This window comes from Cyprinus carpio, chromosome B18 (assembly GCF_018340385.1).
Source record: "Cyprinus carpio isolate SPL01 chromosome B18, ASM1834038v1, whole genome shotgun sequence".
In the NCBI taxonomy this organism is placed as follows: domain Eukaryota; kingdom Metazoa; phylum Chordata; class Actinopteri; order Cypriniformes; family Cyprinidae; genus Cyprinus; species Cyprinus carpio.
The window spans coordinates 24,783,932-24,802,562 of NC_056614.1; the positions used below are offsets into that span (position 1 = coordinate 24,783,932).

Consider the following 18,631-nt stretch of genomic DNA (forward strand, 5'->3'; position numbering starts at 1 on the left):
TTTCAGGAGTCTTACGCACACTCTTGCTAGAAATGCTAAAAATCTGGTTTATTGTTGTGGATATTAAAAATATATATATATAATTTTCTTTTTTCTTTGCCAGTAACTAAAAATGTAGTTTATATTTGTAGTTTTTGTAGACATTTTATAGATATTTGTATATATTTCCTGATGTCTTCATACTTTATGACTCTGAGGACACTCAGAAATAATACACTTCAGAACTATAGCTGTTCATTAACGGTTCTTGCTGATGTTTATCACTATTACTACTATTGCTCATAGTTAGTGCTAGTGATGTGATCAAACCTCAAACACAGAGGTATTGCAGGGGGCTGTGGCCTAAGCAAAATCAATCATATCAAAATATTATTTTACATTCTATAATATCAGTTTGAAATACATCAACGTTTCCGTTTCATTATAGTGAGGTAAGACACCTTTCTAAGCTCTCGCTGGTTTTCTAGTATGCTGCTTCCCGAACCTCTCGACAGGATTTGACTTGCCCAGATTCCATGTCAGAGGTCAGAGGTCAGAGGTCCCCCTCTCTCAGTGTGTGGCTCATATCTGAAGGCTATTGTACCGGAGGAAGGCTGTTGTTTAGGGTGGTTTAGGGTTCGAGGAGTACGTGCTCTTTTGCATTGGCTGTGTATCAAACTGAATGTCAGTGACTTAACAAAGTAGCATTTTGATAACTTTTGGTTTCAGACAGACTTCCAAGGCACCATAACATATATTTCCATTTATTTATTACTTCAAATTTATTTTCTTTTTTACCCCCTAGCTATTGTTTGTGGACTCTCCATGCGATTTAAAGTGAGTTTTGTGTGTCATTCCCCATCCGAATACTTTCTTTATCTCTCTCTGAATGCTGATGGCCTGGAGAAAGAGTCCTGACTTGTGTGCCTGACCTCTGACTCCAGATTCCTGAGGAGTTTTATCTGTGTGTGTGAACCTTGACCCCTGACTGGCTCCACGGAGCCTCTTCAGAGCTGTGGATCTCAATGCCACACACTGTTTACCAAACCGTCCAATCAGGACAGGACTGCTGGGTGCATGCTCTATAGATCCAGATCTCGGTGGCTGTGATGTCATCTGTGTGCATCGATCAGTCTGACTGATAGTGGTCTGTTCACCACACGTTCTGCCCGTATCAGCGCTCATCTAATGCTTCATCTGTCTGAGATCCATATCTAGGCCTTTAACCCTCGATCTGATCATAGTTTATCAGCGCACTCATTGTTTTCTCTCTAACAGTAATAAGGCAGTCAGCGTCACTTGTTTGTTTATTACGCATTCAGTTTTCTTGACCTCAGATTAACTCATGACTGTGTTGTTCTATTGAAACACATTTTCGGTACTTAAAAAATAAACCTGTAAAAATAAAATAAAAATAAAAATATTAGATGAAAATAAAAAATAAATACTAGATGAAAAACTTTCTGAAGTTGGCCAACTAACTGAAATAAAATGTTGAAGTAAAACTGAAGTAAAAAAAAATAAAAATAAAAAAATAAAATAAAATAGAAATGTATAAAAAGCAGACTAATAAAAATGACCATAGCACATAACAAAACTACTGCAACTTAAACTAAAATTCAAATTAAAACTGAAAATATAAAAAAAAAAACGTATTCAAAATAAAAGTTATTATACTGAAGAAAAGTAAAACCATAAAAACATGTTTGTTACTTGAAATAAAATAAATGTTAGCTGAAATATTATGATATTAGAATTAAATATAAACAAAACAAACTATTTTCTTTCCACTAGTTGCCAAGGAAACATTTCTCATTTTTGTTTAGTTAAACTTGAAGAACTAAAATATCTAAAACTAAGACAAATAAATAAAATTAATAAAACTATATAGGCATATTGAAAAATAAACTAATAAAAATGATACGTAACACAAAATTTTAATAAAACTTAAAATTAACGTGGAAACTGAAAATAAAAAATCTAATCCAAATTAAATGATTTAAATTAAATAATATTAAATAATTGATTTATCATATAATTTATAATCACAAATATACACTTTAGATATTTATGTACTATATTAGTGTTAATGTACATTTTAACCCTTATGTCTTGATGTTGAAAAACATTCATGTCCATGTTATTTGTCAACTACACAATTACAGACACTCAGAACACATTCAGTGACGTCAGTATTGAATCTGTGTGTTGTGTAGCGCCACCATGTGGCCAAAGTCAATACATTGCTACTAAATATTCAGCAGCTAAAATCTTCAAACTTCAGAAGCTGCGGTTGTTGCTGATGTGTCACTCTAAAATCATTTAATATATATTTATAAATAAAATCATTATAAACAATAAATACTTTTTTTTTTTTTTTAGATTTTAATATGTGCATATTAGCATGTTTATCAGGATGTTTAAGATGATGTGTTGTGTTAGTGGTTTACCTGACAGAGGTCATGGAAAACAATTGGACAGCAACTTTTAGAGTGCAATTTTTAATAACGCTTTCCTATGATTTTCATTTGAATATATGATGAGCCCAGATGATCAGGTTCTGATCAGTTATCAATTTTTCAGTCAGTCCGAGGTCTCTTTATGATCGTTGAGGTCGTGGTTTCGGTCACGTGACTGACCTCTCTGTGTGTGCTTCCCATGGCCTTTGGGTCTCTGATTTAACCTCTGTGGTCCGCTGGTCAGTGGTCAGTCGGTGAGGGGCTGGAGCAGATGGATGACGGGGGATGGACACTCGTCTTTTGTGTTGAGCAGCAGGAGGATCGACCACAAACTCACTGACCAGCACCTCCAGCTCAGGGCATCTGCTAATGATTAGACACACGTGCTACACACACACACACACATGTTCTCTTATGCCCCACTCACACATAATCAGACTAAAGCTTTTGAAGATCTGATCACAGAATACATGCATTACAGGGAGAAATAAGATGCCTTACTAATTTGACAGATGTGTCCCTGCAGCACAAAAGCAGTGTTAAGTCTCTGGGGTATATTTGTAGCAGTAGCCAAAAATACATTGTATGGGTCAAAATTATCAATTTTTCTTTTATGCCAAAAATCATTAGGATATTAAGTAAAGATCATGTGCCATGAAGATATTCTGTAAATCTCCTACTGTAAATATATCAAAACTTAATTTTTGATTAGTAATATGCATTGCTAAGAACTTCATTTGAACAACTTTAAAGATGATTTTCTCAATATTTAGATTTTTTTTGCCCCCTCAGATTCCAGATTTTCAAATAGTTGTATCTCCGCCAAATATTGTCCTCCTAACAAACCATACATTAATGGAAAGATGATTTATTCAGCTTTCAGATGATGTATAAATCTCAATTTCCAAAAATGGACCCTTATGACTGGTTTTGTGGTCCAGGGTCACAAATCTGTACTGTTGCTACTAAAGATGTGTATCAGTAGCAGCACACATCATGCATCATTTCATGAACAAGCTGAACGATCAGCAATGCATCAGTGCATGGATCAACTTAGAATTGCTGATCATTTCTGACACGGCTTCTCATGCATTGTTAAAAAAAAAGAAGCTAATTTCTGTTGATTTGTTGCTGTATGTGTGAACACCCCATTAACCCATTCTAAATCCAGCAGAAACAGATTATAAACTTGATTGTTTTTTTTTTGTTCTTGTATTTCTTTATTGTAGATCCAAGAAAAAAGTACCATGTGAAACTCTTGGCCTATAGTTTGATGGGTGAAGGATACCAGGCGGACCAGACCATCAGCACACCGGGATGTGTTTGTGAGTTCAGCTGCCACACACAACACACACTTCTAGAGCATATTCTTGGTTTAAGTTACAAACGTTGTTCAAAAAAATTATGTAGGTTCAAGTTTCAAATGGTAGTTAGGTTTTACAAACAATGCATTGTCAAATGCATGCACATTTAAACACAAATAAATGCAAGATATAAAGAAAAAAATACAAATAAAATGCGTATTTTAGATTTTTACTGCATGAAAAAATACATACAAACAAATATATAAATATATAAATGGATGCATTACATTGAGAAAAATGAGATACAAAAAGACTTTTGTCATGTTACAAAAGATTTCTATTATAAAAGCTGTTTTTTTTAAACTTTCAATTCATCAAAGAGTCCTGAAAAATAAAATATATCACGGTTTCCACAAAAATATGAAGCAGAACAACTGTTTTCAACATTAATAATAATAAGAAATGTTTCATGAGCATCAAATATTCAAATGATTTCCAAAAGATCATGTGATACTGAAAACTGGAATAATGATGCTGAAAATACAGCTTTGATCACAGAAATAAATTACAGTTTCACAGATATTCGCATAGAAAACACTTATTTGAACTTGTAAAAATATTTCACCATATTACTGTTTTTACTGTATTTTTTTAATCCAATAAATGCAGACTTGGTGAGAATATAGGGTTAGGGTTAGGATTCAGAATCATTTTTTTTTAAAAAGTCTGTAGTCTAAAAAAGATTGAAGTGAATATGTCATTGAAACACATTTTTATATGTGATTGTTTGCAGCGGTCCGTGATCGTCTGGTCCCGCCCCCTCCGCCGCCTCATCACATTTACGCCCGCAGTAACTCCTCCTCCTCTGTGTTCCTGCACTGGGCCCGACCCGCTTTCACCGGCGGACAGACGGTCAACTACACGGTGCGCTGTAACCCGGTGGGACTGCAGAACGCCTCGCTGGTGCTGTACCTGCAGACGTGAGTGTTACTGACACACACACACACACAGATTGTGATGCTCGTCCTCTAATATGTGTGTGTTCCAGCAGCGCGGCCCAGAGTCTGATGGTCACTGATTTGGACCCGAACACCAATTATGAGTTTGCAGTTCGTCTTCATGTGGACCAGCTGTCCAGTCCCTGGAGTCCTGTGGTTTACCAGAACACACTACCTGAAGGTCAATATATCTACTTTATATACAGTACATTAAAGCAATAAGCCCCAAAAAGCCATGGTTTACAGTGAATTTATAACATTCACATTCTGTTATAAATTCACTGTAAACCACGGCTTCATGGGGCTTATTGCTTTTTTTAAATAGTTATTCCATATACGTAGTTCTTCCATATTCCACATATATATATCATTTTTTTATGTGTGTGTGTGTGTGTGTGTATTAGTGCTGTCCAATGATGAATCGCATATAAAAAAAAGTTTTTGTTTACATAATATGTGTGTACTTTGTATATATATTACGTATATATAAACACACACACACACACACACACACACACACACACACACACACACATACTTTATATATTTTGAAAATATTTACATGTATTTACATGCATATGTACGATAAACATAACATAATATGAAAAATTAACATTCATTATTAATAAATAAAATAAAAAATATAAATATACACAGTACACACACATATAGTATGTAAACAAAAACTTTATTTTGGATGCGATCAAACAAAAAATAATAATCATACATAAATATAATATACACTAAAAAATAATACATAAATATTATAGAATAAGAATGACAGTATATGACAATGTAACAGAATACATCTGTGTTGTGATTGGAATAGTTTATCCAGAATTACCTAAAATGAGAAGTTATAAGAGCAAGCTAATGTATTAATGAAGCATTCTGAATGCAGAAAAGAGAACTGAAGAGGCTTCTGTCTCCATTGTGAAGCACTGAGTGGTTTTGATTGACAGGTGTCTGTTTGTCTGTCTGTGCTCCGATCAGCTCCCACTCGAGCTCCTGTAGGAGTGAAAGTCACTCTGATTGAGGGAGGTACGGCGCTGGTGTCATGGAAACCGCCTGACGAGCTCAACATCGCTGTGACTCGTTACACCATCCTGTACGCATCACGCCGAGCCTGGGCCGCCGGAGAGTGGCTGATCCTGCAGAGAGAAGGTGAGTGTGCCATGAACTCATTTCTTCACTTGAAATAAAGCAACCGTTAACTGAAATTATATATAAGTTATTTTATTTCAGCTGGTTGCCAGTGCAACATTTTTCATTTTCATGTAGTTTATCTTGATTGTACTAAAATATCAAAAACTGAAATTAACATAAAACCATAGAGATATATTTAAGTAAATAAATAAAAATGACAAAAATGCACAACGAAATTACTAAAACTTTAAGTAAAACTAAATTGAAAATGGAAAAGATCAAATAAGAACTAAGCCATTATATTAATAAAACTATAACAGTATCTCAGCGATGCAAAAATAACTTTTTAAAATAAATTATGTGTGTCACACATCTTAGTATTTCAGATATGACTTTTTTTTGTATTAGAGCTGAAAAATGGACAGGGCTGATTTTGGCTGCACTTTTAATTGTTATTTTATTATTATTATTATTATTATTATTATTATTATTATAAATAATAATAATTATATGTGTGTGTGTGTATACTGTATTATTATTTTATAATAATATAATACTGTATTATCTTTTTTCATTATTTTATAGCTGTCTATTACTGCCATATGGACATTAATCCATAAAATAAAATAACATAAAATAAACCAGGGTCATTATAGTTAACTAAAACTTAAAAACCATTAAAAAATATAAATAAATAAATAAATATATATATATATATATATATTATATATATATATCTCATGAGAAAATCTCACTAATTACTTAAGCTACTAAAATAACTAAAACTGTTTAAAAAAAGCCATAAAGCAGTTTTGAACTTGAATTGAAATCAAATGAACTTGAATTGAAATCGAACATTTCACTATGTGCTAAAACGGCTCTCATGAGAACAGCTCAGTGTGCATTGGGTCTAAATCACACTGCGGTTCAGTGGATACGGCTGTAGAGATGTGCTGCTGGCTCAGGAGGTTTTGGGTGGTACTGCAAAGAGACTGGTCTCTAAACCTTTGACTTTTAACCCTCGACACCCTGAATCTGCCGCTCAAAAATAACCACCGCGGTTTGCAGTCAAACTCTGATCCTGTGCCGTCACATGAAGATTAAAAAGACAGGCAGTAAAAAACTGGCCAAGAACATGACTGTGTCATATTTCAGTTCAAAATCAAAATAAATTATATTTAGCATAAATGTAAATGCAATTTTTAATAATGTAATGCAAAAATATATAATTCTCATATTTTATATATTTAGACTTCATAAATGTCTATACAGTCCATCATAGTAACGTTTGTTATGCTGAATTTAATATAAGCTGATTTTAATTGCTGTGGACAAAAAGTAAACGTTGCATTAAATTAAATGCTGCATATAAAAATATTGTTGCATATTAAAATTTACATTTTCAAAATGAAATTCACTTATATTCTCTATATTTCTATGCAAAAAAAAATGTTAAAGCAAAAAGATACATTAGAAATATATGCTTCAGTTGCCTAGGCAACTAACTAAATAAAAGCTGAAGTTCTAAAATTACTCAAATTAAAACTGAAATAAAAATAAAAAAGCTAAACAGAAATATGAAAACTAATAACAATGGCAAAGACACATCACACAACATTATTAAAATATAAAACAAAATTAAAATGAAATCTGAAAATATAAAAATAAAAACTAATTCACAATACTAAAATAACACTGCTGCCCACCAGTGGACTGTTTTCTTAATAATTATAGCAAGTTATTGGCTTGTATATTCAAAGTATTTGCAAATGCATTCATTTAATTAATTGTTTTTTGAGATTTGGCCAAATCAATGGTCTCTATGGGCCAACTTTGGCGTGCAGTTTGAGCATCTCTGGACTAAAATCTAAATAATCTTAATGCAAAGTATGCATTTATTTATATTTTTGACTTTGAGATTCACACAGTTAATGAATAGATATAAAAGTTTTTTTAACAAAACAGCACAAACAGTATTTTCCCAGAAGGTCAAAGTATTTTTCGAGTCTTACGATAAATAATTCATAAGCGTATATATTTATTCTCGGCTAATGATGTCACGCTCGTTGTCAGGGAGCGTCACGATGGCCCTGCTGGAGAATCTTCAGTCCGGTCAGGTGTACCTGGTGAAGGTCTCAGCGTCCAATCAGATGGGAGACGGGCCGTTCTCACCTGCTGTCGAACTGACCGTGGCTACAGACGGACACGCCCCCCGAGCACACGGCTCCGCCCACGGCACAGGTGAATAACAGAAGCTTTCCAGTCATGCAGTGCCCTCTTTAAGCAGGGAGATGATGTTAAAATGCATTGCATTTTCTTACATGCCATTCATGTGAAAATCCACACAATGCAAGCCATGGCATCATCTTCATACTGTTTTTTTGCTCCGTCTGCAGCGTTTTCTGATAGTTTCTATCACCTGGATCAGAGGTCGATGACGGGGATAGTGGTGGGCGTGTGCATCGCTTTCACCTGCATTATCATCTGCATCCTCATACTGGCCTGCAGGAGCAAAACCAGGTAAGAGATCACTAAAACTAGTCAACTAAACTCATTTTCAGTCATTCAGATAAAGCTGAAATATGAATGAAATACAAAATATTCAAATTATAAATAAATACTATAATCGTAAACATAACACTGCTTCCAACCAATAGATATTTTCTCGCTAATTATTGCACATTACTTGGGCTATATATCAAAGTAATTACAAATGCATCCTCGAATGTCAGTTAATTGAGTGTTTCCATGATGAATCCATGACTGACCTGCATTATTCATGACACAGGCAATCTTCCACTAACAAATCCATCAGACAAGCAGGAGGACAGACTCCGCCCACTGCTGTCCGTCTGGCCAATCAGAGTCAAGCAGAGAGTGTGGAGGTGATGATGCCCATGATGAGGGATCATTTCATAGATGCAAAGGCATGTTTAAAATGACACATTCCTGCCTAAAAATACCTTTTGTGTGTGTGTGTGTGTGTGTGTGTGTGTCTTTTGTGGAAACAGTGCTCTGATGATTGTGTTTTACTCTTTTAGGGCGGAACAAATCTGATCATTAACAGCTATGGACCAGTGAAGCCCACCACTGAGAAGAAGAAAAGAAAGAGATGGAACTTCTTTAAGAGAGATAAGAAGGTATGAAACCGCTTACTTTCAGAGAGGATTATTAAAGAAACGGTCAGACAGAACCATAACCTAACATCAAAATGAGGGAAAAAATACTCAAAATAATGCTTTTAATTTTTAATAAAATGCTCTTTTGTTGATTTTGATTGCTTCTATTGTCCTCATTTGTAAGTCACTTTGGGTGACATTGTGACATTATCATAATAAACAATTTATTATTATTATTATTATTATTATTATTATTATTATTATTATTATTATTATTTTTATTATTATTATTATAAATGAGTTTAAATTAAAGGTGGTAAATACTCCCATGATTAATATTTTGTGTTGTTATTGTAAGCTAAAACTATTTAAAAAAAAAAAAGTAAAAATTATAAAAAAAAAATATAAAATATTGAAATTATGCCTTGGCAACAAACAATAATAAAAAAGGTTGAAGTACTACAATTAACAAAACTGAAACAAAAATATATTAAAGCTAAATCAAAAGGTAAAAAATCAACAACAGATAATAATAATGATAAAATAATAAAATGTATATAAAAAAAAGAAATATTGATACATACTATTATATTATATAAATAATTCAGTAAATATACTAAAAGGACACTGTTTATTGAAATCATTTATTTTAATAAGAATATATTATTAAATAGTAATGTCTTGTTTTTTGTTTACGTGTATCTTTTTTTAACATAACATTACTGAGAAATTTAGAGAAATTACCAAATTTCTTAATGTCACAATGTAAAAACAACTGATACGAAAAAAGTTAGTTTTCTTAATTTTTAAGTGAAATATAATTGTGTGTCTGTTTCGTTGTGATTTTGGGATGAAATATAACATTATTTATGGATTCACCCATATACAGCATGTCTCTTAACTCTTCTTTCTCTGTTGTTTACTGGGGTTTTCTGCCTCTGTCAGGATGTGAAGAGGGTCTCCAGTCCATCTTATTCCTATCATCATGGCACCACCCTGCTGTGTTACACAGAAACCTCTCCTCAACACCCGCCGTCCTCTCTGCACGGCCTGTTTGGGCCACCGGGGGGCGACAGCGAGGGCTCTCATTCCAGCGAGGGCAGCTACGAGACGGGCGACTCGGGACGCTACTCTCACGACGACACCGAGGCGACTAACCTGTCTCTGGGTGCCGGCAGCCGCCCGGCCTCCCTGCAGGGCGAGGAGAGCGAAGCGTCGGACGAAACGCCCGTCCACGAGTGTACAGAGAAAGAGCTGCATCCCCACGTGATCCTAATGACGGAAACGACACTTCAGAAACAGGAAATGATGGAGCCACATCCTGTTTAGCAAAAAAAAAAAAACCTTGTGCTCTCTGGCGCCCCCTTCTGCTTAAACGGACTACTGAGCAGTGCTGGACGACCCGAGACGTCCACATGGCCCTTTTTCTCGGTGAATGTATTTGTTTCTCTCTTTTATAAACCATTGTGTGTCTGAAAGAAACTAGAACCTCACCCACCATGAATGTGTTAAAAAATGACGTGAATGTCACGTTTTCGGACGTAACCTCAGGGAGAGAGAGCGGAAGAGCCTCTCTTGACTTCCTAATCTACCTCAGTTTGTCTTTAAGTGTTTAATGTCCGCTTATACACTCCACAGTGTTGTTTGTCTGTTTGTTTAATCCTGAAGTATGAGAGTGCAAAGGTCCTGCCGTGTGGCGCAATCGCAGCCAATCAGAACATAGTTGCTGTTTAATATGCAGGACTTCGGACCAATAGGAGTTCACAGTGGGCGGAGCTACCCGGCTCATTGCATCAGTGTTTTTTACCTACCTCAGGTTCATAAACGTTAAAACTTTCAGTTAAATGTTTTACTCTGATGTTTACATATGATTTATTTGCGACTCCACTTCAGGCCACGTTAGATTTCTCAGGTCTGCCGTATGAATGTGTGTCATATTTTTGCTCTTATAGTCCCTGTTTTATACTACCTCGTTTTACCTTTTGATTTTTAGCAGCAGCTGTGTTTGATTTCTTTGTCTCAGGGATGATTTGAAAGCCATGTGTTTTGTACAGTGACATGGTTTGATGGACAGGGTTTTTTCCGGGCGCTTGACCCGTGCTGAATGTGTGTTTTAGCTCTGTTGTGGAGATGGATTTCTTCTTCTGTAGTTTATTTCTTCTTTTGAGTATGAAGTAACCAAAAATGCTGAGTGTTTCTTAGTTCGGCAGAACCGATAGCTTTAAACAATGGCCTTAATGTGTGAAGAGCTGCAGATGAGAGATTGATTCGAGTCCGAGTGAATGTTCTGAAAACCAAAAATAATAATCAAATCTGAACGATCAGGAAAGCTTTTTGCCTCCAAAGATATCTATTTTTCTCGACATACAGTATATGTACTACTACTGAGTACGCATTTTAGTTACTTTAGTGCTTTGAGATAGTGGATGCTGTTTTAGATTTAGGAACATGAGTGTAGCACTTGTCTTGTTTTGTAGTTTTTTCACGCAGCTGAGCGTGCAACGGTGACACACCATCATCCGCAGAGCTGTTTGCTCTTCCGTTTCTTATTTCTGGTTTGCTGGTCTTTGGGATGATACGATGACAATGAGATTATCTGTAAATCAAACCAAAGATGTTTCACCCAGAGACCGGCGAACGCCCCAAAAAAGAGCTGCTTTAAAGAACTCAGAGACGTCTTGATGTCCGGAGACCAGATGAGGTGGAGATGCAGAAGTTCAGCATTACAAATCTCATGAATGCATGTCATATTTCACTCCAAAATCAACACACAAAAAAGAAGTAAAACTGTGCATAAAGAAAATCAACAGCTGCTGATTTTAAGACCATTTAGATTATTTACATTGTGTTGTTATTTGCATGACAATTAAGCACATTTCAACCCCAAATTTGTATTACCATGATGTCTTTATTTTATTATATTAAAAATAACTTTAATGTAATTATCATAAATTAATTGCTTATTTGTCAAGATATAAAATAATTGTAATGAACATTATTTAATATAAAAATATTTTAATGTAAATCATCATAAATTCATTGCTTAATTGTCATAAAAAATATATTTTTTGATGCTAATCATAAATTAATTGCTTATTTGACATGATATAAAATAATTGTCACGATACAGAATATTTTTTTAAATGTAAATCATCATACAACAATATCATGCTTAACTGCCATGCTATAAAATAATTGTCATGATATAAAATATACTATATTTTTAAAATGTAAATCATAAAATAATTGTTTAATTGTCATGCAAATAGTTATGGCACTGCAGTAAATAATTTTTTTTTTAATTTATTTGAAGTAAAATATTAGACAGATATTTTCTTGACTCTTCAGCTTTATGAGATTCATCTCCTTAAAATCAAATGTCACAGTGATCAGTTTCCCTCACTGGAGTTTCAAGTTCAACATGGATGTTATTGTGCATGAAAATTATATACAGAGAGAGCAAGCGATATTATATTATATTATATTAGCATTCCATGCGGCTGAAATTCTTCTCAATCAGGGGAAACTGATTACTGGTTGTATTTCAATCAGAGAGACACAATCAGTTTCGAATTTTTCTTTTCGAAGCAAACAGCCTGAAACCAAAGACTGTGGTCGCCGTTGCACCGAGCAGTAATGTAGATTCTTTTGCATGTGTTTTGTCATTTTCAAAGCTTTATTCCTGAGTAGAATTGATTTCTGCTTACCGAAAGGACATCAGGAAACCAAAAACAGTGTTGCACGGTCAATCGTTTATGACTTTTAAGCAAACCAAAGAGGATGGATTTCAGCGTTTTGTTTCCTTTCATAACTTTTCTCACTGGAGGAGAATTATTGTATTGTGTTTTGTTCGTTTTTTCGACAGGGGATAAATTATTTACCCTGGATTTTGTGAAAGTACTGACTAAATATTTGGTTTCACTTTCCTGCTGAAGAAAAGGTCTTCGCTGGTCTTGCAGTCTTTTCAAAGATCTAGTTAAAAAGTCTTCAGGCCGAGACCAGCTTGGGCTTGTTTTCAGCAAGGTTTGAGGGCAGGATTGATGTTTTTGATATACATTTCAATATGCTTTAGTGTTTTAGAACAATATTGATTGTTGTGTTAAATTGTTAACTTCACATGGGGTTTTTCTTTGTGTGTGCAAGTGTAATGCCATGCAGTTTTTTCAGATTTCTTTGCGAATTAGAAACGCAACATCATAAAACATGTCAAATGTTCAGCATCTGCGTGTGCTGAAGACCTCTGTTAGGGAAAAACTCAGGTTGCTGGTCATTTTTACCCATCCACCTTAAATACTCAATAAATAATAACAAAATAATATCATTACACTTTCATTACACTTTATTCATTGCTTAAACTGTCTTGATTTTCAATTGAATTCTTTGCTATTATTCTTCTGTTGAAGTAGTTTGTTCTGAATTGGTCTGAACTGAAGGGAAGAAGGAGATCTTTGTAAACTCCTCAAGCAGTGATGGTTTGGTTTCCATCACACTGCGGCAGTAAATGTATCTATAAGCCTTAAAAACGGAATGTATTTCTTAATAAATAAAATTCCACTTGTCAATATTCCAAATACATGTACCATGTGTTTACTGAAGTTTTTTTTCTGTTCAGCAATATGGTGTAATGTTTATGCCAAAAAGTATACATTTACAAAAGTTACCCCCACCACAAATAAGATTGTTTATTTAGAATGATAAAAATGTTGACTTTTTTCATGTGTTTTCGTGTATTTATATAAGTGCTGTCAGCATCTAAAATAAAAGTGTTTGTTTACATAATGTGTGTGTACTGTGTATATTTATTATGTATATATAAATACACATGCATGTGTATATTTAAGAAAATGTTTATATATTAAATATATTTATATATAATATAAATTATATGAATATGAACATATACATGTAAAGACAAATATTTTCAAAACACGTGTGTGTGTATTGTATGTGTATACAAAAAAAGTATACACAGCACACACACTAATGTAAACACACTTATTATTTGGATGCGATATTAATCAAAGAATTAACGTTTGACGCACACAGCACATTTATATTATATATTTTATTATTCAAAAACTACATTTTTTTATATATATATACTGTATATATAAAAGCCACACTCACATATACAATTTTGTATATAAAGATATAGAGTAGTGCAATTTATAGTGCAGAAATATGCAAAATAACACAACAAAAAAAGTTTAAATACAAATAAAAATAAGGCAAGTTGATAAAGGAAAGTGGCTTTGTTAGAGAAATGATAGATGATAGATGATAGATGATAGATAGATTTCTGACTTTTATTTTTTCAAAATAATTTGTAAAAAAATTTTTTTTTATTTTTTTATTTAATGAATCTTTAATATTTTTAAATAAAACAAAATAAAATATGTCTTTGGCATTATTTTGCAGCTGTGCCCTGTGTTGCAGCCACACAAGATAAATGAAAACTAATGTTTGATGAAATGTGAAATTTTTGCAACATTCAGCAAAACAAAATTTTATATTTTTTTACACTTATATCTACAATATTCTAACAACTTCATCATATATACATCCAGCTAGTATACTAGTGAAAGATGATGAAATAAATGATATGCACTTTAAAAATGCACAAGAAAAAAAAAAAAAATTAAAAAAAACCAAAGAAAAACAACTTATGAAAACTCAAAAAAGAAATCTAAAAAATGTTTAAAAAACAAAAAACAGAAACGAGTCCTTCTATAGGTCCCACCCAAACTCAATAAGAAACTGTCAAACTGTTCCTCAAGCCATTATATGAGGATGTTAAAAAGAATATCTTATATTCACGATTCACTTCTCATAGACATAAAACTTATAAGTTTCAAGTTTAAATAAAATACATTATAAAATTTATTTGAAGTGAGTTTGTGATTTTGCAGGAGGTGAAGGTGGGCTGGATTTTTTAGGAAAACCCCTGCTCCTCTTTGTATGAACAAACAAAAAAAAAGACACAAAACAAAAACACAACAAATTTACTTTCCCTTTAGTTTTCTCCATAGACATTTCAACACAAGTTTTCAACATAAATCACAATATTACCACATGCATTGCCAATCGTTTGAAACAACAGAAATAATATAAACTATTATATAAATATTGTAGATTAAAAGTTTAAATAACACATATTATTGCAAAATACATACAGCGCCGCTGAAAAGTCTGGGGTCTGTAAGATTATCGCTAAAAGAAATTATTACTTTTATTCATCATGCATTAAATTGATCAAAAGTGACAGTAACAGTGTTGCAAAAGAGTTCTATTTAAAATAAATGCTGTTCTTTTGAATTTTGGGAAAAAAATGTGGACTCCACTAAAATATTGTGCAGCACACAACTGTTTTTCAAACATGATAATAAATCCATAAATTGTTTCTCGAAGCCCGCAAATCTCATATTAGAATAATTTCTGAAGATCATGTGAAACCGAAGACTGGAGTAATGATGGCTGAAAATACAGCTGCGCATCACAAAAAATAAATTACAGTTAGTAACAGATGTTCACAATATGAAAACAGCTGTTTTAAATTATAATATCACTTTTACAGTTTTTATCGTATATTTTTGATCAAATATATGCATTTCTTGGTGTGAGCAAGAATCTAAATCAAACAGTAAAAAAAAAAAAAAAAATATTCTTGCCTACCCAAAAGTTTTGACCAGTAGCGAGAAAGATGCATATTAATGCTGCAAGGAATATCTAGAAGAAAAGAAAGATGCATATTAATGCTGCAAGATAATGCTCTTTGTCAGATGCATATGAGCATTCAGGAGTGAAAATAAGTCTCTTTCTCAACAGGCGCCATCCTTCTCTCCTCTGTCTGAATATGCGCCGCCTCCAAACCCGAGCGCGCATCACTTAATAGCCTCCAATCCGTTCGATGATGATTACAGCTCGCCGTCCCTGAAGCCTCTTCCTCATGCCAACCCTTATATTGGCCACCCGCATTGGTTCAGTGGCTATGGGCCGCCCAGAATGCCACCCAGGATGCCTTCTCCATACGGGGCTCCTTACCAGATGCGAAACCAGCCTCATCCGCTTTCCCAGAATCACATGGGCTCCAACCGGACACCAGGGTTTAATTACAGTGAAAACCCAAATTGCGGGCAGCCGCTTAGCAGCAGCAGCAACAACGTCATGCACTTCAGACCACGTCCAGGAGAGCATGCCAATCTTCACAATCTGAACCAAAGAGCTAGTCCAGGTGGTCCGGATTTCGGTCCAGAGGGAAATCCATCACCACAAATCACCCCAAACAACACAAAAACAACATAAAAACCACAACCAATCCAGCACGCATACACCCAAACATGAAAAAGAGTCCCCTCGCAAAAACAAAACAATAAAGAAAACAATAATCAAAACACAAAGAGCTAAACATGCAAAAAGCATCAACGAAAAACTCAACGGTGTCCTTCACGCCAACAACGAAGCCTTGAAGAAGTCACCGCGATCCGCAGACGCCCGCAGGGGCGGCAATAACGGCGCTTTGAGCAATAATAAAGTTGTGAACAGAAGGAGCACTAACAAGATTCATGTGAACGTCTTCGTCTGAGTAAACACAGTGTTTTCTATCCGTTGTGGCAGTAGTCGTTCTCGTGCTCATAGTTAGGGCCCTGTTGTCATTTCTTCATTTATGGTTTTGTAGATGCTGATCATTTCACAGTTCACATGACTTTGTATATCCCGATCAATTCATATTTAAAATAACTACTTCATTACCACCAAATATATCTCTAGAGTAACTTACTTATATTGCATTTTGTAGTGGTCTTGTGTGTAACTGTTTGAGGGGTACTAGCATCTGGAAGCATATTTTTGTAGTTAGTGTCTTAGCGGACAAATCTTCTGGACGTGATGTGATAGAGTCTCTCTACGATTTGGAGTTTGCACGATTCTCTCCATTGGGGGCGATTTTTTTTTGGGTTTTTTTTTTTGTTTTCTTTTTGTTTTTTTTGTTTTTTGTTTTCCAACAAGCGCTTGAGCCGGACTGATTTGTTTTATGATCAAATGAAGTAAAAATCTTGAATTAACAGAGCCAGAGAACAAGTTGAATCTTGGATATGGGAGAACACTTGATACTTTTGTAGTTTGCTGTTGTATATCCTGCTTTCTTGTACTGGGTCTATTTTGGCCAAGATTGAGGAGGTTTGCTTACAGTGAAGGCCTTTATCTGGGCATGATGCATGAAAGATGCACAAAAAAAATACATTGTACATAAGCAATAAACACTTTGTGCACCACCAAAATTATCATTAATTATCTCCTAAAATTCATTGATTTTTATGACTCAATGTTCATTGGTGAATCTCACAAAATCTAAAAACAAAAACAAAACAAAAGATGTCAAAACACAATCCAAAGCAAAAAAAAAAATTAAGTTAAATTACATTTTAAATGAAATTTTAAATTAATTTTAAATTAAATTTTACATTAAATTTTAAGTTAAATTACATTTTAAATTAAATTAAATTTTAAATGAAATTACATTTTAAATGAAAATTTTAATTAAATTTGAAATTAAATTTAAATTAAATTTTAAATAAAAATGTAAATTCAATTTAAATAAAACATTTAAATTAAATTAAATATTAAATTAACTTACATTTTTAATTATGAATTAAATTTTAAATTAAATTAAAACAATAAAAAATAAAATACAGTAAATATTGATTAGAGTAAATAAACATTAAAAAAGCTCAAAGAAAGTACAATGAATAAGACAATTAAACACGAACTAGTGTGTGTGTGTGTGAATGTATAAAATGTATCGAAAACAAATCTGCATGAGGCAGAAATATTTCAATGTGCTGTATTAAGTTAATTTTTAAATCGTTATAGTTCTTTCTGTTTTCAAGTTTACGAGTTGTAGCTGCATTGTGAAGGTGGGTCTCCAAAAATCAAAAATACAGACTAACAAGACAACCAAAGCATGGGGAGGTCATCATTCACTCCAAAGGAAAATTAGATTAAATTACATTGAAGTAAACTAAAAAATGTACATTAAATTATTTTAATTAAATTGTTAATAAAATGTTAAAATCTAAATATTCAAATTAAAATTAAATACTTAAAATTAAAGTATACGGAGTACATTTAGTATTAAAGTAATAAAAATTTAAATTTAAAAACATTATAAATAAAAGTACAGTTAAAATATTGATTTAGGAAAGAATGAAACATTTTAATGCATACTTAGGAGGGTGGGTGGGACAAAATTTAAAATTAATTACTGCATTAGATTAAAAAGTTTATGAAAAAAGCTCGGGGTGGATGCATTACCTGAACATGTTTTGGGAGTGAGATTCACCCCATATATCATCTCAAAATGCAGATTTTTTTTTATGAAAAGTTTTTTTCCTTTGAATCATTTTTAAATCCGTTAGATCCGTGTTGTTCAGTTTTGGATGTGCCCGTTGTAACGTCACACGGTCCCCTTGTTTTGTGTTTTGGGTGCGCCGCTCCCTCAGAGATATTATCGTCTTTCCATCAAGTTGGGAAACATAGTGGCGTCGTGAATGTAAACTTCATGTCTTGCACTCTGCTGTTTGATTTTCCCAGACAAGAGTGTTTGCCACACATTGTTGCTCTAAAAGATG

General features: G+C 33.5%; 1 protein-coding gene and 1 pseudogene across 1 annotated transcript; both read left to right on the plus strand.

Moving 5' to 3' along the window:
• The window catches only part of LOC109072505, a 31,222-nt pseudogene extending 19,451 nt beyond the window's left edge, over positions 1-11,771 (plus strand).
• On the plus strand, positions 10,421-16,307 carry LOC109072504 (pygopus homolog 1-like). Its single transcript, XM_042743626.1, has 2 exons — positions 10,421-10,436; positions 15,796-16,307. The coding sequence occupies exons 1-2, from the start codon at positions 10,421-10,423 to the stop codon at positions 16,305-16,307; spliced, it is 528 nt and encodes a 175-aa protein (XP_042599560.1).
• Positions 16,308-18,631: the final 2,324 nt, after the last annotated feature.